This window comes from Aethalodelphis obliquidens, unplaced genomic scaffold (genome assembly GCF_003676395.1).
Source record: "Aethalodelphis obliquidens isolate GAN/ISIS:26980383/991018 unplaced genomic scaffold, ASM367639v1 scaffold27, whole genome shotgun sequence".
Lineage (NCBI taxonomy): Eukaryota > Metazoa > Chordata > Mammalia > Artiodactyla > Delphinidae > Aethalodelphis > Aethalodelphis obliquidens.
The window spans coordinates 16,632,044-16,659,276 of NW_020837971.1; the positions used below are offsets into that span (position 1 = coordinate 16,632,044).

The following is a 27,233-nucleotide window of genomic DNA, read 5'->3' on the forward strand; positions in this document are numbered from 1 at the left end:
TGGCGCTGGGATGGCGGGGGCGCCGCGCGGCCGAGGCGGCGGCGGAGGCGGAGGCGGCGCGGGCGAGTCTGGGGGCGCCGAGCGGGCGGCGGGGCCGGGCGGCCGGCGCGGGCTGCGGGCGTGCGACGAGGAGTTCGCGTGCCCCGAGCTGGAGGCGCTGTTCCGCGGCTACACGCTGCGGCTGGAGCAGGCGGCCACGCTGAAGGCGCTGGCCGTGCTCAGCCTACTGGCGGGCGCGCTGGCCGTGGCCGAGCTGCTGGGCGCGCCGGGGCCCGCGCCCGGCCTGGCCAAGGGCTCGCACCCCGTGCACTGCGTGCTCTTCCTGGCGCTGCTCGTGGTCACCAACGTCCGCTCGCTGCAGGTGCCCCAGCTGCAGCAGGTCGGCCAGCTCGCGCTGCTCTTCAGCCTCACCTTCGCGCTGCTCTGCTGTCCCTTCGCGCTCGGCGGCCCCGCCGGGGCCCACGCCGGGAGGGCAGCGGTGCCGGTGGCAGCCGACCAGGGCGTCTGGCAGCTCCTTTTGGTCACCTTCGTGTCCTATGCCCTGCTGCCCGTGCGCAGCCTGCTGGCCATCGGCTTCGGGCTCGTGGTGGCCGCCTCGCATTTGCTGGTCACGGCTACCTTGGTCCCCGCCAAGCGCCCACGTCTCTGGAGGACGGTAAGTGCCGCGCGCGCTCCCGATCCGGTCTGGGACACACCTGCCCGGGAGGGACTGGGAATGCGGGGAGGAGGGCGTGCATCGCCAGGTTGGGCAGGTGGGGAAACTGAGGCCCCGAATTCGAGGGGGGACGTTCAAGGTCACTCAGAGAATCGGGGACACAGTGGGGGCTGGCACCCTGGGGCCGACTCTTTTCCGAGTTACAGTCCACAAAGCGCTCCTGGGTGTGGAATGTGGAGACCGGTAGACTAGTGTAGAGAGGGCAAAGATTGGCAAGGTCAGGCAGCTGGTGAGCGGCCAGGTGCGGCCAGAGCTCGGGTCCGACGCTGTCTGTCTGCGCCCATCCCCGCAGGAGGGACGAAAAGTAGGCGCGGGGAGCAGGCCAGGGCAGGCAGGATTCCTGCGGGCTGTGCGCACAGCCTAGGGTGCCTCTCCCTCACGCTTGGCGCCTGGAGCCCATGCGGCGCTCGCAGAGACCCCCTCCCAACCGTGCCGCCATGGGGGAGGTGGGAAGGGGGCAAGGACTTTGACCCCCTCCAGCCACCCTGGCGCCCGGTTGTGGACCCGTTTGGGGTCCACAGGGACAGGGTTTGCCAAGGTCGCACAGGGCTGTGGTCTCTTCCGACCTGCTCTGCCGCAGCCGGCACCCAGGCTCGCAGCGCCTGAACTTTGTCACTGTCTTTCCCTGGCGGGCAAGATCGTTGCGAGGATCCCATGCCGGCTGCTGCCCGTGGGCTCCTCCCCAGCCCAAGGACCCCAGAGGTCTGAGGCAGATGTCTTGCCGCGTGGTGCTTTTGGAGCTTTTCCGTGCAGCCCAGCCTATCCCACCTGGGCTTGGAGGGCCCTGAGGGAGGGTTCTGTTTCTGCCTCTGGCTGCATTTTGGCAAGAGGGCGGGGTGGGTGGGGTGGGGTGGGGGAGCCCATCGAGGGAGAGAAAGGGGGAGATGGAGGAGATGGGGTGAGGAGGGGAAGCTGGACAGATCTGGCTTTGGGAGGAACAGCTGGGGTGGGGGGAGTGATGGGTGTCAGACAGCTGGGGCTGGGGCCCCACTAAGGACCCACCACCCAAGGACCAAGGGAGGGGCCCCCAGACGGTGATGTCCGGGATGCACAGGGTCAGAGGGGCCATGGGACACACAAGAGTGACACAATGCTGGACCTATATTTCAGGGCCCAGAGAGGCCAGCCTGTGGTGAGGGCTGGGAGGGGAGGAGGAGGGAGTATGTGGAGAGGGGCTGGGGGGTGGGGGGAAGAGAGGAAGGAAAGTAGGGGTGAAGGCCGGAGGCAGAGAGGAGGCAGAGATAAAGGCAGAAAAAAGGGAAGAGGGCCAGAGGGCTGCGTGCCCCCAGGGAGGGGAGGAAGGTGATGGGAGGGGGGAGGGGGAGGGGAGGTGAAGGGGGAGGGGAGGGGGAGGGGAGGGTTTGTTTCTCCAGCAGGCCTCCTATGGGCTTTGAGTGCCGCTTGTTTGACCTTCGCAGGGGGCACCCCTGTATCTCTCCCCCAACAACCCTTCCATGTGTTGTGGTTGTCCCTCTTCCCCCCACCCAGCCAGGCCCCCCCAGCAAGGACAACTTCCCTACCAGGACCGGGAGGGAGGCCAGGTCAGCTGCAGGTGGGGAGGGGGCCTGGACAGGCCTGGGCTGGGGCCTGGCTCAGTTATGGTTGCACCCAGGGCTTCAGTCAGCTGCTTCAGTGACAGGCAATACTATTGTCTTCTTTTTTAATAACCAATGCTTTATGTAGCCTGTAGTCATTCCTTCTAGAGAATTAAAAGATTAAAACAGAGAGGGGGAGGGGTGCAGGAGGGGGAGTCTGTAAAGGTGCCTCGGGCACTCAGAACTCTGCCCCTCCCCCAGGATAAGAGGAGCTCCTGTATTCTAGGAAGAAAGGGAGACCATCCTGGGGGCGTGGGAGTCGTAGGGAGCAGACATCTGGGCTTCACTGCTACTGGCTGTGATTCCCTGGGCAATGCAGACCTTTCCTTTTCTGAGCCTCAGTTTCCCCACCTGTCTAAAGGGCGTCGCAGCTCCCCTGTAGGGCTGTGGTGAAAGTTCGTACTGGAAAAGCACATATTTGAAATCTCAGGCCCCTTCTGAATCGTTTTGGCTGCTTTAGAATGTTCATATTCAGGCCCATGAGTCTGTACAGGTGGTGGTGATATTGACAGAGAGATGGGGATGGATGCAGAGAAATACGTGGTGCTCCCGCTGTATGGTGCCCCAGGGATCCTCCCTTCCAATTAGAAAATTCTGGGAGTCTGTGAAATCTGTCCTTGGTGAGCTCTGCAACTTGGTATTTGAGACCAGTGAAGAAGATAGCACCCACGTTTCCGAAGCATGTCCGCTGCTAATCACGCTTCACCGCCTCCCTGCCATCTTGCAGTACGCTCACCTGCTGACAGCGCTGCTCCCGCAGGATGGAATTTGGGGCAGGCAGAAGCCCTGCAGGACACAGGGTAGAGGCCAAAAAGAGGCAGAAGAAGGACTGGATGAATGAGGCGGTCTGTGCATGGGTGCCGCCTTTGCTGCCTATATGCAGCGTGTCATGTGCTCGCCAGAGAAAGCGCGCTCTGGGGACTGAGACCGGGGTTCAAGTGTGGGCTCCCAGAGCCTCAGGCCCTCCGCAGGGAGGCTCTAAGGCTTTCTTGCAGCAATCCTGTGCCGCCCTGGTGTGTGGGGATCTGGGGACGCAGCCGTGTGCCTTTGGGCTCTGTAGAGCCGGGGCCAGCCCAGTTGCCGGGAGGCCGAGGTGGACATGCAGAAAGCCGGCCACGTGACTGCACTGCTGAAATTTGGGGGCCTCCACCCTTCCCCGAGAGGGTGTGCCTGCTGCTTTCCGCTAGAGCAGAAGGAATTTGGGGGAAATGGCCTTATTCCCACCTGGCCCAGCACCAAGGATGAGCCCCATGAATGTGGACTGGACTGGGTACCCCCCCCAGCCCCTTGCTTTCAGGGCCCCCCGGTTGTACCTAAACACAGTCAGTCACTTTTATTTAACTGGGCAACGTGTCAGAACTGAAGGCATCACGTTCAGGAACACCTGAGGCCTGCTCAGAACCAGCAGCGGTGGGCAGGCTGGAGGGCGTGGGGTGGGGGGGTGAGCACAGCAGCCTGGGGTCCTGGGGCTTCGAGGGTGGCGGAGGAGGGGAGGGGGAGATGCCAGATTTGTCTCTTGTTGACTGACAGAGCCTTGAGCGGGGAGGCTCTGGGAGGAGGTGACTGTGCTCAGGGACAGGTTGGCTGGGGAGTGGCGGGGAAGTACATTCAGGGCAGTGCTTGTGAAGGTCATTGCCGGGGAGTGATGGTGGGGCAGGAGGGGTGTCTCTGGAGAAGGGTTGCTGGCTCAGGGTGCCTGCTCTGCCCCTCAGGCGCCTTGCCTGTGACGGGCGCAGGGCGCAGAGCCCCAGCTTCCACCCTGTGCTGACTCTCTCCCCAGGGCTCCCTCCCGATGCCCGCTTTGTGGGCAGGTGGGTCAGGATTGCTGTCTTTTTCCAGAGGGGGGATAGCGAGGGTCCACTGCAGTGTGCAACTTGCAGTGCACTCTGGTTGCCTATCCACGTAAAGGAAATGTGTTTAGTGCCTGAACCACAGAAAGGGTAACAAATCGCTGCTGTGCTGGGGAGCTGGGAGCTGGCCAGAAGTCCCCCTGCCCCTCCAGTTGGGCTGAGCCCTTGAGGAGAACGTGAGTGCTGGCAGGTGGAGCCACGTGACCGCTGTCAGAATCACCATGTGTGCTGGCTGTACCGGCCGCCACACGGGCTTGGGCAGCCCATGCCTCCCGCCCCTGTGTGTCTCCCACCCCTCCTTCCAGACCTGTGCCCCTCCCTCAGCCCAGCGCCTCCTCAGGCGGGGCCCTCCCCCCCCCCATGGCCCCCTGCTCCACTGGCTGTCCCTCTTCCCCTCTGGTCCTCTGCACCTTCCCTCACCCCGCCTCCCTGGACCCTCTCCTGACCAGCCCGCCTCTGCCGCCGTGCCGCACAGCCGGCCTCTCACCCCGGTGGGGCCCCTTCTCCTCTGGCTGGGCTCTTTCCTAGGTGGGGCCCCTCTCCTGCTGCCTAGGTGGGGCCCCCAGCCTCCTGACTGCCCCCTACTGGTCCCTCCCTCTCCCTCCCCTGCCCTGGCTGGATCCCATCACCCGCTGGCTCACCTGCCTTGGCTCCCGTCACTGGGCAGGGCTTGGCCCCACGGTGACTTACTGCCCCGGCTTCCCACCCCCTGCACATGACAGCCCGGCTGCTCCCTGAGCCTTGGGCAGTGTCCAGTGGCTCCTCCAGGCCTCCAGGTTCATGTCCAGCGGGCATCCCACAGGGCACACCTGATTCCCCAGCCCCCTTGTCTGCTGGGCGGTCCCCTCCCTAAACCTGGTCTGTTTCCATCACAGCTGTGTCATCCTCCCGCCAGGGCAGCCTGCTCAAACTGTAAGAAGCATCCAGAGCTGCCTACACCAGGGCAGCAGGAGCTGGGGCGTGGGTGAGGGGGAACCGTCCTGGCGTCGGGCGAGGGTTCCCACCTGTTCCCCCTCTGGGCGGTCCTGTGGGCCCCAGGCTTTCCTTTGTGGCTGCAGGACCCCCAGACTGTCCATGTGCTGGAGCCTGGCCCCCCGGTGGACCTGGTGGAAGGGACGGGGACCAGGCGAAGCAGACATGGCTGTGAAGCCTCGCAGCTGCTCGGGCTGGGGCACCTTCTCTGGACAGTTCTGTGATCCACGTTTGGGTGCCAGGCCCCGAGCTAGGGGACCAGACCACCCGCCCTCCAGAAAGTTAGTCTCTGGGGACCCCGATCAACAACTGGGACTGCAGTGTGTGCTGGGAGAGTGTGTGTGACCTTCGGAGGCGTGTGAAGGGGACAAGGCAGACAGGGGGCTCAGGGTGGCCTCCTGCGGACAGTGCGCTCCAGCCAAGGTCCTGGATAGATGAGGCCAAGGGGCTGCTGGACCCTGGGGCTGCAGGTGGCTGCCTGAGGGACTGAGCTGGTCACCACGGGGCCAGGGAGGAGGGCGTGGAAGAAAGGGCAGGTGCGGGGAGGCCCTGGGGCTCGGGCCACAAGGAATATTTGGAGGTCTTCCTCAAGCGGGTCCTGTGGGGAAACGTCCCCACCCGCTGCCCTTTCCGTGGGCTTACAGTGGTTCTGGGGTGATGCCCTTCTCCCCTCACATCTGTGAGGTCCAGAGGGTCAGGGCCCAGCCTCTGGGTTGACGGGTCTCCTGCTGGCTCTGTGTTCCTGCAGCTTGGAGCCCAGAAATGTCCTCGGATCATTTCCTGACCCAGATGGGGTGGGTCGGAATTCCCAGCACCGCGGGGGCTCTGCTCCGAGCTGTGGTGCGGTGGGCAGGGGACTTACCCTGTGCCTCAGTTTCCTCCGAGGTCACGCCCGTGGTTGTGTAGGTGCAGGTGGCCCTCTGGGACCGTGGCTTCCCCGCAGCGTGGGCCAGCACTCAGTGAAGTGGGAGTCTCCTCTTGTCATCACAAATTGAGCGTAGCCTGTGACCTACGAGTTTTCCCTACCTTGGTGACCCTCTGTCTGGTCTTGGTCAAACGCTGAAAGAGACGCACAGGATGCCGGTGGCAGGCCGTCTGTCCGGACTGTGCCCTTTGGGTGTTCCCATCGCTTCCGGCCGGTGTGCTGTTGGGAGCCCTCCCGTAGCACAGCCCAGCAGCGGCAGCCAGAGGGCTGTGTCTGTGCTGAGGCCTCCCCAGGGCCAGGGCTTCGCTCGTCCACGTGCCAGGCTGGGCAGGGGCTGGCGGTGGGGCAGGAAGGGCCGCATGGCAGCCAGGAGGCCTGGGCCACCACCCTGCCCCTGCACCTCCAGGTGAGACCCTGTTCCCGGACTGCAGGCACCTTAGTTTGCACCGAGGGGCTGAGCCAGGCAGGCAGAAAAGACCTTCCCGCCCCTAAAGTGCTGGGTTCCGCCATGTTTGAGGATGTGAGTCGCATGTGGTCCGTCGTCTCTCTCACACGCATGTGCATGCACACATACAAACACACTCAAGTGCACACTCACACCCACACAAATGCACGTACAAGCACACTCACGCTCACGCACATTCCTACTTGTACGCACGTGCTCTCACACTCACGTGTGTACATGCATGCACACATAAACACACACCCTTGCACGCTCACACAGGAACATACCCACATGCACACTCACAGGCGCGCTCACACACGTTCACGCAACACACTCTGATTATTTTTACTGTTTTCCGGGTGGACGTGTCTCCCCCGAGGGAAATGGGGCCCGGGGCCCTCCAACTCCACGACCAGTGCATGAAATGACACCAGGCCCCAGGCTCTGCCCAGGTGGGGAGGTCGGGTGAGGGGGCCGTGTGTGTAGGACTGAGAGCCTTGGGGAAGAGTGACGAGGGCCGGGACCCCCACCGGCTGTGTCCCTCTGCCCTCTGTCTGCTTTGCGTCAGTCCAGGCAGGTCAGGCTGGGCTTCCTCGGGCTCACGTCCACGTGCGGGGTGTGGCATGGGGCTGACGCGGCGTCCCCACCCACTGCAGGCTGTCCCTCACTGCCGCGTCTGCGGCCCTCCGGTCTTCGTCCCCCCTGGATCCTGCTCTGTCCCCTTCCCTCCTGGACCCTGTCTTCTTGGATTGGAGAGTGGTGGGATCTGCCTTGATACCGAGCTGTCAGGGTTCTCTGGGCGGGGCTGTGCAGAGCATGCCTGTAGCTCTGGGGGCGGGGCCTCTGCGCGCGCCTGCGCGTGTTGTGGACGTGTGCGCGCGCACGAGTGCACACGTGTAATGTACGTGCCTGTGTACACACGTGCGTGCATCCTGGTGTGCAGGGATGTGAGTGTGTTCACGTGGGTGTGCCTGTGTCAGGCTTGGTACAGGGTCTGTGGTCTGAGGGCCCACAGCCTGGGCACAGGGACAGCAAGCAGGGCCGCTGTGTGTCTAGGTCTGCAGTCGGGGGCACTTGCCGAGGTGGGCAGTGCAGCTTGGAAGGGGGCCTGGCCAGGCAGTCGCAGCCTGTGGGGATCCTGTGGGCAGCGGGGCTGCTGCAGGCCCAGAACCAGGGTGCTTATGAGGGGTCCCAGGTGAGGGGCCCCTCGTGCAGGTAGGTGGAGGGGATGTCCAGGTGAGGGATCCGGGTGCAGGGGGACAGCATGCCCAGGCGAGTGACCCTGGGGACGGGACTCCCATCCGTGGTGCGTCAGGGTCACTGGACATGCTCCTGCTGTCCACACCCTGCAGAGGGGGAAGCCCTCCCTGTGGGCACGTTCCCAGTCTGAAGGCAGCTTTCTAGTTTGATTCTGAAGTACAGAGTGACTATATCAGGGTCCAGCTTTTCCTTTGCTGACGTAGACCCTGGCTTCCCGGGAGCACAGCTGACTCTGATGCATGGATGGGTCTTGTTGTTCATGCAGTGGCTTGTATGGGGCCCAAGGCACCATGTGCCCAGGGTGGGGGATGTCAGATGCCACACTCTGGACAAGGAGAATGACCGACCACAGCAGGGCCTGCCCCCTCGAACCTGGGCCGTGCCTGGGACCCTGGCCCTCCGGCCGGCCCTCCTGTGTGGCCTCTTGTCCCGTGCACTGTCCCCCTAGCGCCCTTCTCAGCAGCTGCCTGATGAGCCCGTGTGAGACTGCATTCTTCCAAGGGTGCTTCTCACATCTGCACTGGCAGTCTTGTGCTGCACGTGAGCATCTGAGGGAGGCGTCCGCTCTGGGACACTCTGCCCACTGCTGCTGGGAGAACTTGGTCGTGGGCATCGGTGGGAGGGGGAGCCTTGTGCTGGAGTGATGACCTTCTATGAAATCGTTAGCGCATTTTTCTTAGTGCCTTTGCCTAGTTCCCTTATGGGAGAAACACTCTCTTGTGAAGAGAAGGCGTTGCCTCCTGAATCAACCGTGGCCAAAGGGATCTGAAATGTGTGCTCTTTGAGCTTGTTTTGCAAGGTGGCTGCTTTCCCAAACACACGTGCCCTGCTGCGTGGATGAGAAGCTCAGTGAGCACATCTGGGGAATCACTGGTTTAGCCTAAGGATTTGGAAATATCTCTGATGCTGTATTTTATTTTTTTTAATTAAAAAAAATTATTTATTTTATTTTTTTATTTTTGGCTGCGTTGGGTCTTCATCGCCGCGCGCAGGCTTTCTCTAGTTGCAGTGAGCGGGGCTACTCTTCGTTGGGGTGCGCAGGCTTCTCATTGCGGTGGCTTCTCTTGTTGCAGAGCACAGGCTCCAGGCGTGCGGGCTCGGTAGCTGTGGCTCGCGGGCTCTAGAGCACAGGCTCAGTAGTTGTGGCTCGCGGGCTCTAGAGCGCAGGCTCAGTAGTTGTGGCGCACGGGCTTTGTTGCTCCGCGACATGTGAGATCTTCCCGGCCCAGGGTTCAAATCCATGTCCCCTGCATTGGCAGGCGGATTCTTAACCACTGTGCCACCAGGGAAGCCCCTGATGCTTTATTTTAAAGCAGATCCTTACCTGCAGGAATCACAAGAGGTTCCTGGGTACTCACTGTGTCCCGGGAGCACCCTGTGCAGTGGGACCCTTTTCTGAAGTCCAGTTTGTTCAAGGGTCAGAAATGGGCAGTGGGGTGAGATCTTCTTTGTGAATAGAGTTGGCGTCCAGATGTGTAAAGGTGAACGGAGGCGGTGAAATACTGCAGGTGCTGTGGATGGGTGGGTGGGACTTGGAGGCACACGGTCCTGTCGCCTAGCTCACTCGTGCACCAGCAGGTGGGGTGAGCCGGGACCCCAACACCAGGAGGTGCCCTTGATGAAGATGCCGAGGGTTACATAGCACTGCGCCTGGGTCCTCCCGCCCCTACCTAGGTGTGGTGACCACAGCCCAGCGGGCCTCAGCCTTGGGGCTTAGAAACCCAACGGCAGGAGCTCACAAGAGCCCATCAGCGTCTTTTAAAAAATAACTTGTTTTTATTTTATTTTTATGACGGAAACTTCAATCATACACAAGAGTAGAAGGACCAGCGTGGTGATTTCTTGGGTAGAAGCCCTCAGCTCCAACAGTTACCGACATTCTGCCCTTCTTCTTTCAAAAGATGGTAGCCCTAAAATACTTCTATTAATTGGAAAACAGAGCTAAGAAGCAATTACATTAATTTGACAACACACCTGTGAGTGATGTGGAAAAGCCAGCTCTGCTTGAAAAGACAAGAGCGCCACCCGGCTTGCGGTGACTGAGTAGAGGTGGGAATGAATGGGTCCCCCTGTGAGCACCCTTGGAAAGGAGGTGAGAGGGACCCAGGGGTCTTAGGGCCTGGCCCACAGACCAAACGCACAGTGGCTCTGCAGGGTGGGGTGGGAGGCACGTGGGGAGTCAGGGGGTGGTGGAGCGGGGGGTGGGTGCGTTGGGCAGCAGCTCCCTCCTTGTCTTGTGACCGCACTGCCCTCTGTGACTGAGGAGGACATCCTCGAGCCGCACCCTCGAGTCCACACACCTGGCTTCTCTGCAGGACGGGCCCCGGGTCCCGTGCTGGGGACAGTCTGGGCGGCAGCAGATTGAAAATGGATCAAGTTCAGTGGAGGAGTTTGAATGCTGAGTAGGGGTGATCTTGGGCTGCCTCGGGATTGGGGGGTCAGGAGGCCGCCGAGTGAAAGGAGGGGAACCCTTGCGGGCAGAGGCATCAGTGAGCGGGAGGAGTGCCGAGGGGAGAGCGTGGGCTCCCCAGAGCTGCGTGCTGCGTGGGCCGCGGGGGCATTTGGGGTGCGACACGCTCTGTACGTGGATGGGGGAAGGGGGACAGGGGAGCGGCCGGCCTGGGAAAGTGGGCAGAGCACGGGACTCCTCGGGTCTCAGGCCTGCCGTGGAGGCGGGATGTTGTCCTGGAGACCACGAGAGTGTGAGAGCAGCGACTGGGGGGTGTGGGTGCAGCAACTGGGGGTGTGGGTGCAGTGACGGGGGGACGATCTTCTGCAGATATTTGAACTCCTTTCCAAATTGCCATGAACCTTTTAAAATTTTTGTTTTTTTCTTTGTGGCGTGTGTGTGTTATTTCCCTTTATGAAGGGTCCCTCTGAGGACACCAGGGGCACACGTTTCCCGTTTAACTGCCCAGCTTGTAAATCTGAAGTGTCTGCCCTTCCTTCCTGAGGCCCTTTGGGGATGGGGCAGGGCCCTCCGGGTGGTCCAGGTCTGACGCAGGTGCTTGTGCTTTCCCTGTTTGGCTTCTTCTGTCTTTACATGCTTGGGGCTGACCAAGCGCCCTGCAGAGGAGCCTCTGCGGGAAGCCCAGCGCAGCGGAATTCCACTGGGGGACAGAGCGTCGGGGGTGTGAATGTCTGAAACTCAGCGCACACGTGCTTCAGCACCAACGGGGTGCTCGGCTCTGCCTCTCAGCTCAGCCCCCGTTCTGAGATGGCCCCTCAGGAGATGGGGAGTTTGGGGGGCAAGGGTCCCAGGGGCGAGCTGGGCCCTGTGTCTACACTGGGCGTGGTCACTGTGCTGGGGGACTCTTAGCCAGGTGGGATTATGCCCCACCCGCCCGGGCCCTGTGGAATTGGCGTGAGCGTGGGGTCTCCCTTAGGGAAGAGGTGCAGTGCAGACCACACTCCTGGGTCCACGTGGGGACCAGGCCGTGAGAGCCGCAGCGGTCCTGGTGTCATCGTCCCCTGGGAAAGCAGCCCCAGGCCGGGTGTGGTCGTGCTGGTCACTTGTGCGCCAGCCCCGGCCCAGCCTCGGAGCCCAGAAGCCAGTGGTCGGGCCCTGGAGGAGGGACTTTCTTCTGGATTGCTGTCTCCCCATGCCAAAGAGACGTCCGTTTGGCTAGTGTCCAGTGCTGGGGGGTCCCCCTGGGGTGGGAGCCCCTTGGACATCCCCATCTGGGAGGAGGTCCTCTGAGGGGCACCGAGACGTGGCACTAGTCTTGCCCGGGCCAAGTGGCAGTTTCCCACGTGGGCCTTAGAGGTGCCCGGGCACAGTTCCACTGCTGCCGACTGCCATCCGTGGCAAGAAGCCGTGGGCTCCCCTGGGCTGGGCAATTCTGCCCGGACTGGCTGCTAACTCCCCTGGCCCAGGTGTTGTCTTGGGGCCTTCCCGGAGAACCCGAGGGGTGATCTGCCGCTGTTTCCTTCCTGTGCTGAGCAGTGAGTGATGTGGGTGCCCATGGGCTCGCCAGGAGTGCAGCCGGGCTGGACTGGGCCCGAGATGGGATCACTGCTGCAGGAGTGGTGGGTGATGCCTCCCGACGCCTCCTCCCCTGACTCTCCATCCCTCAGCCTGTGGCACCTGCATCTCTGAGAAGCTCACGGTGACCCCTGGCCTGTCTCCCTGTGGTTTCTGCACAGCAGGTGCTAAACCATGTGGTCACCATCTTCAGGGCACCTCCGGCCGGGCCACGAGTTCAGAGAGCTTCATGGGAGGACTTTTTTTTTTTTTTGCTATGTCATGAGGCACGTGGGATCTTAGTTCCCCAACCAGGGGTTGAACCCGTGCCCTCTGTGGTGGAAGTGCGGAGTCTTAACCAACCACTGGACTGCCAGGGAAGTCCAAGAGACCTTCGTGGGGAAAGGAAAACTCCTGAACCCTGGGGAAACCCCGGGGGTGGCCGGTTTGGATCAGTAGATGCATTGGGCGTGTGAGGAAGCTCCCGTCTGGCAAGGTGCGGAGGTGGGGGGGACACCTGGTCCTAATGGTTCACATTGGGGGGGCTCCAGGTGGGAGGGCCCTGGGGGTTCCCAGGGTGGGGTGACAGGTGGTTGGCAGACGCCCTCCCCCAGTCTCCCTGAAGCGTCCCTTCCCACCAGTGATCCCATTTTAAGAAATCCCTTTGATCGGATGAATGGATACAGAAGATGTGGCACATATATACAATGGAATATTACTCAGCCATAAAAAGAAACGAAATTGAGCTATTTGTAATGAGGTGGATGGACCTAGAGTCTGTCATACAGAGTGAAGTAAGTCAGAAAGAGAAAGACAAATACCGTGTGCTAACACATATATATGGAATCTAAGAAAAAAAATGTCATGAAGAACCTGGGGTAAGACGGGAATAAAGACGCAGATCTACTAGAGAATGGACTTGAGGACACGGGGAGGGGGAAGGGTAAGCTGTGACAAAGCGAGAGAGGCATGGACATATATACACTACCAAACGTAAGGTAGATAGCTAGTGGGAAGCAGCCGCATAGCACAGGGAGATCAGCTCGGTGCTTTGTGACCGCCTGGAGGGGTGGGATAGGGAGGGTGGGAGGGAGACGCAAGAGGGAGGAGATATGGGGATATATGTATACGTATAGCTGATTCGCTTTGTTATGAAGCAGAAACTAACACACCATTGCAAAGCAATTATACGCCAATAAAGATGTAAAAAATAAATAAATCAAAGAAGTCCCTTTGCTGAGTGCTGCTGGAGTGGGGGGCAGCTCCCAGCTCACTGCAGGGGTGCGGACAATGTGTGGTTTTCCTGCGGGATGCAGGGCCCACAGGTGGTCTGAAGCGGAGTGCAGTGGAGTATGGGCTTATGCCGCTCAGGTTTCCTAGCCGTGGGGGAGGTGAGCTCTTCCGGGGAGAGGGAGAACAGCTGCTTCCCCCCGAGTGGGCTCCAGCCGAGCCCAGTGAGGGATGCAGTGGCTAGCGGTGGGCGGGGGGCAGGGGGAACGTCTTTCTGCTGGGCAGACGAGCAGTCCTTGGCCTAGCCATTGTACTTGGGAGGAGTGCTGACCACACACATGGCAGGGGTGTGTGTGTGTGAGACCCAGGACCCTGGCAGATGAGGACAGACTGACTGGTCAGTCACCTTGACACACACACACACACACACACACACACACACACTGGCTCTTTTATGCCCCCCAGGGACTCGCCATTCCTGTTTGTAATCTAACCCCAAAGATGGCAGGAAGGAAGCTAAGATGATGAGAAAATCCCCAAAGGGAGGTTTCTGATCTTCTCAACTATAGTTTTAATTTCAAGGGCTGGAGTCCACCTTTCACATCCTCCCGTGCAGGCCTTTCCGAAGGTCCCCTCACGCGGGCTCTCATGGCTCCAGGGGCCCCGCCCCCTCCTCCAGGGCTGGCCCTTCCGGATCCCTGTGTCCAGCCAGTGCCCAGGATCTCTGCTGCCATCTCAACAGTCTGCTCACGTTCTGCCTGTGTCGCAGCCACTCCCTGACTCCTTGGCACCTGTGGTGGGGTCCTTGTCCTGAAACCCTGCTGCCCTGAGAGCGTCCTGCTGCCCCTGCCCTGCCGCCCCTTCCACACTTCCCACTAGGCACTTGTCCCCACCTGCCCTGGGCCTTGTGTGCAGGACAAGGGGCGGGTGAGGCCCCGGCCATCCCCCGACCAGCCACAAGCCCGGCAGCCCTGAAGCCCATGACTGCCACCACCCATGCAGGGCCCCCAAGGCCCATCCACCCAAGGCCTGGATCCAGAGATGTGCCCGTGGCCTGGCGGGCCCTGGAGTTACGTGCCTGTGTTTGGGACGTCCTGGCCTTGGGACCTCGGGGAGATTTAACCTCTCTATGCCCGTGTCTTCCCCATAAATGGCAGGCCTCATTTCCGGGCTCACCCACCTGCCCAGGGCCTGCTTGGGGCCTGCATGGTGCCACCTTTGCTTCAGTTTGTAGCAGTCCCTGCTCGTGTGGCCTCCTGGAGGTTTACCTTCTGCCTCCTAGTAAAGGTAGGCCTGCCCTCCTCCCATAGCCCCTAGAGTCCTGAACAATGGGTTCTCCTCGGTTAAGTTACTGATCTCACAGCCTCTCATGGGTGTGAGATGGGGCTTCCCTGGTGGCGCAGTGGTTGAGAGTCCGCCTGCCGATGCAGGGGACACGGGTTCGTGCCCCAGTCCGGGAAGATCCCACATGCCGCGGAGCGGCTGGGCCCGTGAGCCATGGCCACTGAGCCTGCGCGTCCGGAGCCTGCGCTCCGCGGCGGGAGAGGCCACAACAGTGAGAGGCCTGCGTACTGCAAAAAAAAAAACATAATGATGCAACGTTCAGGTGCGTGTAAAGGGGTGGGGGGCAGTGAGCCCTGTTGGTTGTGCAGGAAGCGAAGCTGCCGCGGCCTCGTGCTGAGCGGCAGGGGGAGAGCTGAGGGCAGCGCAGCGGGGCCTGGGGGCCAGGGTGGAAGGTGAGGGTCTTGAACGAGCTCTAGGGCGGCGTGCCAGGCAGGGAGCAGGGACGTGGGATGGCGGAGTGCCGGCGGTGTTTAGAACTCTTGGTGCGCAGGAGATGCTCACTTGACGAGGGCTCCCAGCCCTGCCTGAGAAACTAGCCAAGACCTGGGCATGTGATTCCATCTGCAGGGCGTGTGGGGTTTGGGGGGCAGCGGGCGAGGGCCCTCCGGCTGGAGAGCAGTTTTGTGCCTTCCTGAGTGCAGGCCAACTGCAGGGATGTAAACGCCTGAGGAGGAATTCTCCCCCCAAGTCTTTGCCCTGTGTCACAAGAGTGGCAAAATATTGGGAAGTGCTGCGAGTACCATCGATACGTCATGGTTAAGAGAAAGATGCGCTGCGTCGTGGTTTCCTGCAGTCACTGAATCAGTGATTCTGAGCACACGTCTGACCGACAGAGTGGGTGCCCCGGAAGTCCCCAGGCCTGTTTGTTCTCAATCCAGCCTCAGAGCTCATCTCCTCCCAGCCCCGGCAAAGCTCGCCTGGCCCTCTGGGACCTGGAGTGGCCGGGACAGGAGAGCCCTGCCTGCCACAGGGGACATCTGGACAGTTCATGTTGACTGATGACCCCACGCGCCCACCCACTGCGCGGTACCAGCTTCTCCCTGCTCTACACTGGCCTTCCCAAGGGGCCGGGGGACCCCCAGTGCCCACTGTGGGGTGGGGTTGGCTGCCTGCCCCGTGGGCAGAGGCTGACGAGCTGCCGTGGCCATGCACACCTGTCGCCAGGTGATCTCATCCTTTTCCCTGCAGTGCTTCCTCTGCTGGCCGTCTGCCCAGGTCACGGGGCCTGCAGGGCAAGGGCTTGGGAGGGGGATGCTCTTGCCAGGCCTGCCCCGCACGCTCCAGTGCCGTTCCCTGGGCTGCGTGATCTGGTCCATGTGTGCATGTCTGTGGGCTGTGTCCCAGCAGCTCCCACCAGCTCAGCCTGCCCCAGAAGCCACGTCACTTTCAGACACTAGGACACGTTGATGCCTTGCCTCTTTGTTTTTTTTTTTTTTAATATTTTTCCCAGTCTAGCTCTTATATTTAGATTTTTGATCCATTTTTAAAAATAAATTTATTTGTTTACTTGCTTTTATCTTTGCCTGTGTTGGGTCTTTGCTGCTGCGCGCAGGCTTTCTCTAGCTGCGGTGAGTGGGGGCTACTCTTTGTTGCAGTGCGCGGGCTTCTCATTGCGGTGGCTTCTCGTTGCGGAGCATGGGCTCTAGGCACGCGGGCTTCAATAGTTGTGGCATGTGGGCTCAGTAGTTGTGGCTCGCGGGCTCTAGAGTGCAGGCTCAGTAGTTGTGGCACGCGGGCTTAGTAGCTCTGTGGTATGTGGGATCTTCTCGGACCAGGGCTTGAACCCATGTCCCCTGCATTGGCAGGCGGATTCGTAACCACTGCGCCACCAGGGAAGCCTGATGTCTCGCCTCTTTTGTGCCTCTCTTGATCGTGGAAAAGCTGGGGTCCCTCCCCACTGCCCATCTGACGAGGCATATGAGAGTTGGGACACAGTCTTATCAGGTCTCGTCCGAGACAGCCTGGAGAGAGGTTGGGCAGTGCAGGTGGCAGCACAGGTGTCTGCGTGTGAGTTCTCCCTCTGTCCCTTTCCAGCAATGTGACGGGGCCCAGCCCCCTCACCACCCCTGTGTCCTCAGTTATTCATTCAAGAAATACCAGGCACCTGGTATGATACGAGAGGCTCTATTCCAGGCTCCCGGATCAGTCGTGGACCTGACAGACTGAGGCCCCTCGAGGGCTAGACAGCATGCAGGGAAGGTGACAAGTGAGTTAATGTTCTATAACGTGTTGGAAGACGGTAACTGCTAAAAACAATAGAAGGAAAGGAAGAAGGAAAGAAATAGAACTGGTCAGCGGGAGAATACTCCAAGCCCGGGTGAGAGCGTGTGTATTTGTAGACACAGGGGTCGGGTCGGCTGTTTCGAGAAGGTGCCTTGTGAGTGGAAGCCCTGGAGGTCGGGGGTGAGCCAGGCGCTGTGTGGGAAAGGGGGTCCCACCCAGGGACGCAGGGCAGAGGCCCTAAGAAAGCAGGCGAGGCCGGGGGGACACGAGGAGGACGGGATGTAGGGGCCTCTGGCCTGGGCCACGGAGGGCTTTGGGCACAGGAAGACTGCAGGTCAGGGGTTCAGGGCAGAGGACCGTGCGGGGAGCCTGCAGAGCTGGGAGGAGCACAGGGCGGGTTAGGAGGTAGCTCGGCAGCCAAGCAGCCGTCGGCAGCGGGGTGTCAGCGCCTCGTCTGTTGGAGACGGAGCCGGGAGGATTTGCTGGTGGGGGCAATGGGCCCAGGCCTGAGCGGCTTCCAGGGGCCCGGGTCTGCTGAGGTGGGAGAGGCTACTGGGGTGAGTGCTGGGGGTGACCAGGGGTCCTGCCAGGGTCTGTCCCATGCAAGGTTGGGCTGGGGAGGGGCACGGCTGGCTGGCCCAAGCTGAAGGTGTCGATATGGGGTCTTTGGCACAGGGCTGGGCTCCCAAGGTGAGTGTGGATGAGACATCACGAGGGGTGGAGTTTGCGGTGGAGGGGGGTCCAGGTGTGAGGCGTGGACCAGGGGAGGCTGGGGAAGGGGCCAGGGGAGGGGAGCTGACGGTGGGCTGGGCACTGGGACCTGAGCCTGGGCTCAGGATGTGAAGGGGGCCCCGCCCAGGGCAGCTGTGAAGGGAAGGCAGGCTGGGGTGTGGCCCAGGCGGGGGTGAGGTGAGGCCTTTTCGGGAGTTTTGCTGGAAAGGGGAGAAAGATGGGCCCGCCTGGGAGAGGAAGAGGAGTTAAGAGAAGGATCTCATTTTCAGGGGCAAGAAATAATCAGACGCTAGTTGCCAAGGATGATGGTTGGAAGTTGCGGGTCCCAGCTGAAGTGGGGAGGGGGGGGGCCCGCAGGCAGTGGGACCGGCTGGGCTGGGCAGAGGGAGGTCCCCGGGGGAGGAGGGACAGACGAGGATTCCCTTGTGGCCGGAGGAGCACCCCAGGCACAGGGTTGTGCACGGAGCTGGCTTCGATTCCAGAGTGTGAGGGGGCAGGGGCTGTCCTGTTGGGCTGTGGAGTTTCAGCTAGACAAGGAAGAGAGCTCGAAGGGCAAGCCTTCCAAGGGTGGGAAGGGTGCAGGGTTGAGGTCCTGGCAGGGCCCTGGCATCCAGGGCAGCGTGGGCTGTGGGAAGGTCCTCGGGGGCCCAGATGCTGAGGCCCGGTGTGCGGGTCTGCTGAGTGTGCCGCGCCCTCTGCAGCGGGGGGCCCTGCCCTTACTCAGGGCCTGTGTGTGTAGTGCCAGCAGGGATGCCGTGGGGTTGGTGAGGACTTGGCAGTACCAGGACGCCCTGTGGTCCTGCGGCCACGTGCTCTGGGGTGTGGTACTCAGCCTCCACCCCGGCACGTACCCTTCCCCGAGCTCAGAACCCTCTCAGCCTGTTGCCCCCATCCCCTCTCTTCTGGTGCGGGTGTGAACCAACGCCCTCTCTAGGTGACCTCTGGGCCAGATTCTCTCTGCCTTGTCACCCTCGTCCCTGATCACTGATTAGGAAGCCCGTCTTGATAGCTCTCTGTGCCCCACGGGGGCAGGGGCTGCGCCTCTTGTCGCTGCTGTGTGCCCGTCACCGTGGCTGCTGGTCTGGGGGTGTGTGGGAATGCAGGGGGGCAGGTGTGCCGGCAGCTTCTCGTGGACGGCCTCCACTTTCGCTCTCCTGCGGGAAGATCTCTGGGGCGCGTGGAAGCACCCTGGGTGTGTGAATGTGAATGCAGAGCACCAGGCAGGGGACACCTGCCCGCTCCCCAGATCGCTGCTTCCGCCTCGCCCTGCCCGCCAGACTCCAGCTGTGGGGCGTGCCGTGGGGCTGTTTTCCATGTGAGCAGCTCACACGGTGTGGCAGGGCAGCTAGGTACTCAGTGACCGCGTGGCTGGGCCTTGGTGTCCCCGGGGGGTCACCATGGCCGGAGTAAAGGGAAGGTGTGAAGAAGGTGGGTGTAGAGGAGGTGACAAGGTGGGGCTCCCGGTGACCCAGCCTGCTCCCACTCTGCTCCTGAGTTTTCCCTTGACCAAACTGCCCAGCCTCTGTTGGCCCTTCTGCCCCCAGCCCATGCCTCACGTCTCTGCCCAGACCTCAGTAGGGACCCGCACTTCCCCCTTTTTCTGCCACCGGCCACCTGAGGCCCTGCTTTCTGGAAAAGCTGCATCTGCCAGGTGTGACCTGTGGCGTCCTGCACCCTGTGCTGAGCTGACCCCGGGCGCCTGGCCCCTCAGTTGGACTGCTTATGCTCCACCTGACTGCATACTCCGCTCGACAGTGACAGCTGGGGGCTTCACTGCAGGGGTCACGGAAGCTGTGGGGCTGACAGGCTGGAGGGCATCTCGGGAGAGGTGTCCTGTGTATTATATGTTCTGCATGTTCAAAACCTTAAATAGAGGCTGGGAGGGGCGTGCAGAAGCCACAGGTGATTAAGGGTCTGCTGGGAGAGAAGCGCATTTTGTGCAAAGACTCACTATCGTTTGAATTTTTAGAAACGTGTTCACTACTGCCTGTGGGCGTTTTAAACACGCTCAGTACGCATTTAAATATTGACTCCACCAAACTACAATTTATTGTTTCATATACGCCGGTCTTCCCGCTGCCACCAGAAAAGCGCCTTCCTCTACAGACTGGGATGAGCTGATCCCAGAATACAGCAGGTGGTCCTTTAGACGCAGAAAACGCTGCGTGGTACGGGGGCCAGTGCAGTGCACCGGGGTGCAGCCAGTGCTGGCCACTGCCTGTGAGAGGTGGCACAGGCGTTGAAGATGCATTTGTGTTCCAGCCCCGCACCGGGTTAAAGCATGGACGCTCCAGCTAGCGGGACGCTCAGATTTGGAGGTGTTCAGGGGCACAGCGAAGATGATCAGGGTCACATGGAGATACTCGGGGTCACATGGAGATGGTTGGGTCGCACGGAGATGCCCAGGTCACATGGAGATGCTCAGGTCACAATGAGGTGTTCTGGGTGACAGTGGGCACCATTTTTTTTTTTTTTTTTTTTGCGGTACGCGGGCCTCGCACTGTTTTGGCCTCTCCCGTTGCGGAGCACACGCTCCGGACGCACAGGCTCAGCGGCCATGGCTCACGGGCCCAGCCGCTCCGCGGTATGTGGGATCTTCCCGGATCGGGGCATGAACCCGCGTCCCCTGCATCGGCAGGCAGACTCTCAACCACTGCGCTGCCAGGGAAGCCCTCTTTTTTGTTTTTAATCAACTCTCCTTCACTGCTTCTCTCCAGAGCTTTCCATGTTGCCTTTGTGGGAATAACCACTCTGTCTTCACGTTCAGAACTTCTGGGTGTAATGGTTTCCTCGGGCTGTTGTAACTAAGTGCCCAGACTGGGTGGCTTAAACAACAGACATTACTTCTCACACTTCTGGAGGCTGATTTCTCCCAAAACCTTTCTTCTTGGTGTGTCGACGGCCATCTTCTCTCTGTGTCCTGTCTTCCCTCCGTGCGTGTCTGTGTCCTGATCTCCTCTTCTTATAAGGACACCAGTCATGTTGGATTAGGGCCCAGCCTAATGGCCTCATTTTAACTTGATTACCTCTTGAAAGACCCTGTGTCCAAATACAGGCCCACGCTGGGGGGTTAGGGGTGAGGACTTCCACGTGAATTTCGGGGGACACACCTTGCGTCCTTTCCTACTGTTCCGTTACGTGACAAGCTTATAGCACAGGTGACCCCTGCACAGGGTGAGGGATGAGGCCTGGCTCGTAGCCATGTGAAACCGGCTTGGCACTGTGGGTCTGGCTGGCGTAGTCGTTTCATGGGCTGGTGGTCGGAGGACGCATAGGAGCCTCTGCTGAGCTGGGCCCTGTGTGTAGCCCTCTGCAATGTTCTCTCCCCTCCAGCTCGGTGCCAACGCCCTGCTCTTCCTTGGCGTGAACATGTACGGGGTCTTCGTGAGGATCCTGGCTGAGCGCTCCCAGAGGAAGGCCTTCCTGCAGGCCCGGAACTGCATCGAGGACCGGCTGAGGCTGGAGGATGAGAACGAGAAGCAGGTCAGTACCCGGGGTCTCGCCCTGAGGGACATGGGGGGCCCGGGGCGGGGGGCATAGAGCCGCACAGCCTTCTCACCAAGGGCACTGGGAGTGAGGCCCAGCCTGGCCCGCCTGGGAGTCGCGTAGGGGCCTCAGGCCCCCGCTGGCCCCTCTGTCTCTGTGGACCAGCCCCCTCAGCTGGTCGGAGGAGAGGGGACAGCTGCGTGGGAGCAGAGGCAGAAGAACTGCCACCCGTGGTCATCCCTGGGCTTCGGTGTAACTGTGGGTGACATGAGGCACGGGGCTGTGGACGAGACGCCCGGGAGGCAGGCCTCAGTGGAGGCAGAGGAGAGCTGGCCTTGGTGCCGCTGGAAGGCGCTGAGTTGCTAGGAAGTGATGGTCACCCTGTGAGCCTCACACCCGCAGCTTGGCCTGAGGCTGCAGAGCACCCTGCCCGGCTCCTGCCAGGCCTGCTGGGGCAGCTGCACTGTCCCCTGTGATCTAAAGGCTTGGAGGGAGCCGGGTGGGTTCCCACTGCCCCAGCTACCGTCCCCTGCATGTCGCGGGCTCACCGCTCTCGGCGGCGTTTGCTCTGCTGCTGTCCTGGGGCCACGGGGATGCTCCCAGAGCCCCGGGCGAGGCCTTTAGCTGGGAGCACCCAGACTCCTGTGCTTTCCCAAAGTGCTTGTTTTCCCGGGGTAGGGTGGATGGGACGGGTTTATAAATGAGATGCTATTATTATTGTAAATACGAGGCGTTAAGTACAGACTGTACACTTAAAAATGCACACGCACATTTCCATTTGTAGGTATTATAACGATGCCTAGTATTTACAGTAAAAGTTGGCCATCACTTAGAAATAGATGGCGCATGTATGTTTAGCTCGTGTGTGGATCAGCGGGTGGCTCTGTCTGTGGTGGTGTATGTGTGGGAGATGTGTGTCTGTGAGGCTGTGTGCATTCTTGCGATGTGCATGTGGGCATGTGTGTGTTGTATGCACATGCGTGTGCACATTTGTATGTGTCTGTACACGTGTGTGCTTGTGGATATGTGGGGCATGTGTGCACATGTATATGTGCGTATATGTGTGTGCATGTCTGTGTGTGGGTATATACATGTGTGTGGATTTGCATTCACGTGGACTGCGTGTGTGCATGCCTATATGTCTCTGTACACACCGTGTGCACGTGTGTGCACTTGTGGGTGTGTGTGCGTATGTGTGTATGTGCACGTGTGGATGTGTGTGTATGAGTGTGCTGGCACACACATGCACAAGTATAAACAGCACGTCTCCTGGGGCTGTGCACTGAGTGTTTTCCCGTGCCAGCGTCATCGGCGCCGATGGGGAGTCTTCGGTGCGAAGAGACCCTTGAGCTTAGTGCCTTATAACGTTCATCACCTCCACGGGATCCCAGAAGTGACTCTTCAGAGTCCTGTCCCCTTAGATACATCGCCTGAAGTACTGGAAAAATCAACGTGGGGGCCATTCTTGTGTGTTTCTGAATCTTCCTTTGCTTTCTCTGTATTTTTCTGTCCTCTCCATCTCTTTTCAAATATCTTCCTTTCCCACTTTCTTCAAAAAATCACTTTCTTAAGAAAAAGTATTTACTTTTACTGAAGTATAGTTGATTTACAATGTTGTGCTAGTTTCAGGTGTACAGCAAAGTGATTCACTTATACGTACATATATATCTACTTTTTTCAGATTCGTTTTCCACATAGGTTATTATAAAGAAATATTGAGTAGGGTTCCATGTGCTATACATTAGGTCCTTGTTGATTATCTGTTTTATATATAGTAGTGTGTATATGTTAATCCCAAACTCCCAGTTTATCCCTCCCCCCCTTTTCCTTTGGTAACCATAAGTTTGTTTTCTATGTCTGTGGGACTATTGCTGTTTCGTAAATAAGTTCATTTGTATTATTTTTTTATTTTATTTTTTTTGTGTTACGCGGGCCTCTCACTGCTGTGGCCTCTCCCGCTGCGGAGCACAGGCTCCGGATGCGCAGGCTCAGCGGCCATGGCTCACGGGCCCAGATGCTCTGCGGCATGTGGGATCCTCCCGGACCGGGGCACGAGCCCGCGTCCCCTGCATCGGCAGGCGGACTCCCAACCACTGCGCCACCAGGGAAGGCCCATTTGTATTATTTTTTAAGATTCCACATATAAGTGATATCATGTGATATTTGTCTTTCTCTGTCTGACTGATTTAGTATGCTAATCTCTAGGTCCAGCCATGTTGCTGCAAATGACATTACTTCATTCTTTTTTATGGCTGAGTAATAGGCCATTGTATATATGTTCCACATCTTTTTTTTAAAATTTAATTTTATTTATTTATTTTTTTATACAGAAGGTTCTTGTTAGTTATCGATTTTATACATATTACTGTATACATGTCAATCCCAATCTCCCAATTCATCCCACCTCCACCACCTGCTCCTCCACCCCGCTTTCCCCTCTTGGTGACCATAAGTTTGTTCTCTACTTCTGTGTCTCTATTTCTGCCTTGCAAACTGGTTCATCTGTACCAGTTTTCTAGATTCCACATATATGTGTTAATATCTGATATTTGTTTTTCCCTTTCTGACTTACTTCACTCTGTATGACAGTCTCTGGGTCCATCCACGTCTCTACAAATGACCCAATTTCGTTCCTTTTTATGGCTGAGTAAATTCCATTGTATATATGTACCACATCTTCTTTATCCATTCATCTGTTGATGGGCATTTAGGTTGCTTCCATGACCCGGCTATTGTAAATAGTACTGCAGTGAACATTGGGGTGCATTTTGAATTATGGTTTTCTCTGGGTGTATGCCCAGTAGTGGGATTGCTGGGTCATATGGTAGGTCTATTTTTAGTTTTTTAAGGAACCTCCATACTGTTCTCCATAGTGGCTGTATCAATTTACATTCCCACCAACAGTGCAAGAGGGTTCCCTTTTCTCCACACCCTCTCCAGCATTTATTGTTTGTAGATTTTTTGATGATGGCCATTCTAACTGGTGTGAGGTGATACCTCACTGTAGTTTTGATTTGCATTTCTCTAATAATTGGTGATATTGAGCAGCTTTTCATGTGTCTCTTGGCCATCTGTATGTCTTCTTTGGAGAAATGTCTATTTAGGGCTTTTGCCCATTTTTTGATTGGGTTGTTTGTTTTTTTAATATTGAGCTGCATGAGCTGTTTATATATTTTGGAGATTAATCCTTTGTCCTTTGATTCATTTGCAAATATTTTCTCCCATTCTGAGGGTTGTCTTTTCGTCTTGTTTATAGTTTCCTTTGCTGTGCAAAAGGTTTTAAGTTTAACTAGGTCCCATTTGTTTATTTTTGTTTTTATTTCCATTACTCTAGGAGGTGGGTCAAAAAAGATCTTTCTGAGCCTGCGCGCCCGGAGCCTGTGCTCCGCAATGGGAGAGGCCACAGCAGTGAGAGGCCCGTGTACTGCAAAAAAAAAAAAAAAAAAGATCTTTCTGTGATTTATGTCAAAGAGTGTTCTTCCTATGTTTTCCTCTAAGAGTTTTATAGTGTCCGGTCTTACATTTAGGTCTTTAATCCATTTGGAGTTTATTTTTATGTATGATGTTAGGGAGTGTTCTAATTTCATTCTTTTACACGTACCTGTCCAGTTTTCCCAGCACCACTTATTGAAGAGACTGTTTTTTCTCCATTGTATATCCTTGCCTCCTTTGTCATAGATTAGTTGACCATAGGTGCGTGGGTTTATCTCTGAGCTTTCTATCCTGTTCCATTGATCTATATTTGTGTTTTTGTGCCAGTACCATATTGTCTTGATGACTGTAGCTTTGTAGTATAGTCTGAAGTCAGGGAGTCTGATTCCTCCAGCTCCATTTTTTTCCCTCAAGATTGATTTGGCTATTTGGAGTCATTTTTGTCTCTGCACAAATTTTAAGATTTTTTGTTCTAGTTCTGTAAAAATTGCCATTGGTAATTTGATAAGGATTGCATTGAATCTGTGGATTGCTTTGGGTAATATAGTCATTTTCACCATATTGATTCTTCCAGTTGAAGAACATGGTATATCTCTCCATCTGTTTGTGTCATCTTTGATTTCTTTCATCAGTGTCTTATAGTTTTCTGAGTACAGGTCTTTTACCTACTTAGGTAGGTTTATTCCTAGGTATTTTGTTCTTTTTGTTGCACTGGTGAATGGGATTATTTCCTTAATTTCTCTTTCTGATTTTTTATTGTTAGTGTATAGGAATGCAAGAGATTTCTGTGCATTAATTTTGTATCCTGCAACTTTACCAAATTCATTGATTAGCTCTAGTAGTTTTCTGGTGGCATCTTTAGGATTCTCTATGTATAGTATCATGTCACCTGCAAACAGTGACAGTTTTACTTCTTCTTTTCCAATTTGTATTTCTTTTATTTCTTTTCTGATTGCCGAGGCTAGCTAGGACTTCCAAAACTATGTTGAATAATAGTGGCAAGAGTGGACATCCTTGTCTTGTTCCTGATCTTAGAGGAAATGCTTTCAGTTTTTCACCATTGAGAATGATGTTTGCTGTGGGTTTGTCATATATGGCCTTTATTTGTTGAGGTCGGTTCCCTTTATGCCCACTTTCTGGAGAGTTTTTATCATAAATGTATGTTGAATTTTGTCAAAACGTTTTCCTGCATCTATTGAGATGATCATATGGTTTTTATTCTTCAGTTTGTTAATATGGCATATCACATTGGTGGATTTGTGTATATTGAAGAATCCTTGCATCCCTGGGATAAGTCCCAATTGATCATGTTGTATGATCCTTTTAATGTGTTGTTGGATTCTGTTTGCCAGTATTTTGTTGAGGATTTTTGCATCTGTATTCATCGATGATATTGGTGTGTAATTTTCTTTTTTTGTAGTATCTTTGTCTGGTTTTGGTATCAGAGTGATGGTGGCCTCATAGAATGAGTTTTGGAATGTTCCTTCCTCTGCAGTTTTTTTCAAGGGTTTGAGAAGGGTGGGTGTTAGCTCTTTTCTAAATGTTTGGTAGAATTCAACTGTGAAGCCATCTGGTCCTGGACTTCGGTTTGTTGGAAGATTTTTAACCACAGTTTCAATGTCATTACTTGTGATTGGTCTGTTCATATTTTCTATTACTTCCTGGTTCAGTCTTGGAAGGTTATACCTTTCTCAGAATTTGTCCATTTCTTCCAGGTTGTCCATTTTATTGGCATAGAGCTGCTTGTAGTCTCTTATGATGCTTTGTATTTCTGCGGTGTTCATTGTAACTTCTTTTTCATTTCTAATTTTATTGATTTGAGTCCTCTCCCTCTTTTTCTTGATGAATTTGGCTAAAGGTTTATCAATTTTGTTTATCTTCTCAAAGAACCAGCTTGTAGTTTTATTGATCTTTGCTATTGTTTTCTTTGTTTCTATTTCATTTATTTCTGCTCTGATCTTTATGATTTCTTTCCTTCTACTAAGTTTGGGTTTTGTTTGTTCTTCTTTCTCTAGTTCCTTTAGGTGCAAGGTTAGATTGTTTATTTGAGGTTTTTCTTGTTTCTTGAGGTAGGCTTGTATAGCTGTAAACTTCCCTCTTAGAACTGCTTTTGCTGCATCCCATAGGTTTTGGATCGTCGTGTCTTCGTTGTCATTTGTCTCTAGGTATTTTTTGATTTCCTCTTTGATTTCTTCAGTGATCTCTTTGTTATTTAGTAACGTATTGTTTAGTCTCCATGCATTTGTGTTTTTCACCTTTTTTTCCCTTGTAATTGATTTCTAATATCATAGTGTAGTGGTCGGAAAAGATGCTTGATATGATTTCATTTTTCTTAAATTTACCGAGGCTTGATTTGTGACCCAAAATGTGATCTATCCTGGAGAATGTTGCATGTGCACTTGAGAGGAAAGTGTAATCTGCTATTTTCAGATCAATGTCCTATAAATATCATTTAAATCTGTTTGGTCTATTGTGTCATTTAAAGCTTCTGTTTCCTTATTAATTTTCTGTCTGGATGATCTGTCCATTGGTGTAAGTGAGGTGTTAAAGTCCACCACTATTGTTGTGTTACTGCCGATTTCCTCTTTTATAGCTGTTAGCAGTTGCCTTATGTATTGAGGTGCTCCTGTGTTGGGTGCATATATATTTATAATTGTTATATCCTTCTTGGATCGATCCCTTGATCATTATGTAGTGTCCTTCCTTGTCTCTTGTAACATTCTTTACTTTAAAGTCTATTTTATCTGGTATGAGAATTGCTACTCCAGCTTTCTTCTGAGTTCCATTTGCATGGAATATCTTTTTCCATCCCATCACTCTCAGTCTGTATGTGTCCCTAGGTCTGAAGTGGGTCTCTTGTAGACAGCATATATATGGGTCTTGTTTCTGTATCCATTCAGCGAGCCTGTGTCTTTTGTTTGGAGCATTTAATCCATTCACATTTAAGGTAATTATTGATATTTATATTTCTAATACCATTTTCTTAATTGTCCTGGGTTTGTTTTCGTAGGTCCTTTTCTTCTCTTGTGTTTCCCACTTAGAGAATTTCCTTTAGCATTT

The 27,233-nt window shown here is 56.3% G+C and overlaps 1 protein-coding gene across 2 annotated transcripts in view; it reads left to right on the forward strand.

Annotated features, from left to right (window-relative positions):
* The first annotated feature begins 6 nt into the window (after positions 1 to 6).
* The window catches only part of ADCY1 (adenylate cyclase 1), a 116,481-nt gene continuing 89,254 nt past the window's right edge, over positions 7 to 27,233 (forward strand). For both annotated transcript variants that reach the window (XM_027124062.1, XM_027124061.1), the window contains exons 1-2: positions 7 to 655; positions 20,589 to 20,738. In XM_027124062.1, the coding sequence (XP_026979863.1) occupies positions 11 to 655; positions 20,589 to 20,738 (795 nt within the window). In that variant the 5' untranslated portion in view covers positions 7 to 10. The remainder of the gene's footprint in view (positions 656 to 20,588; positions 20,739 to 27,233) is intronic.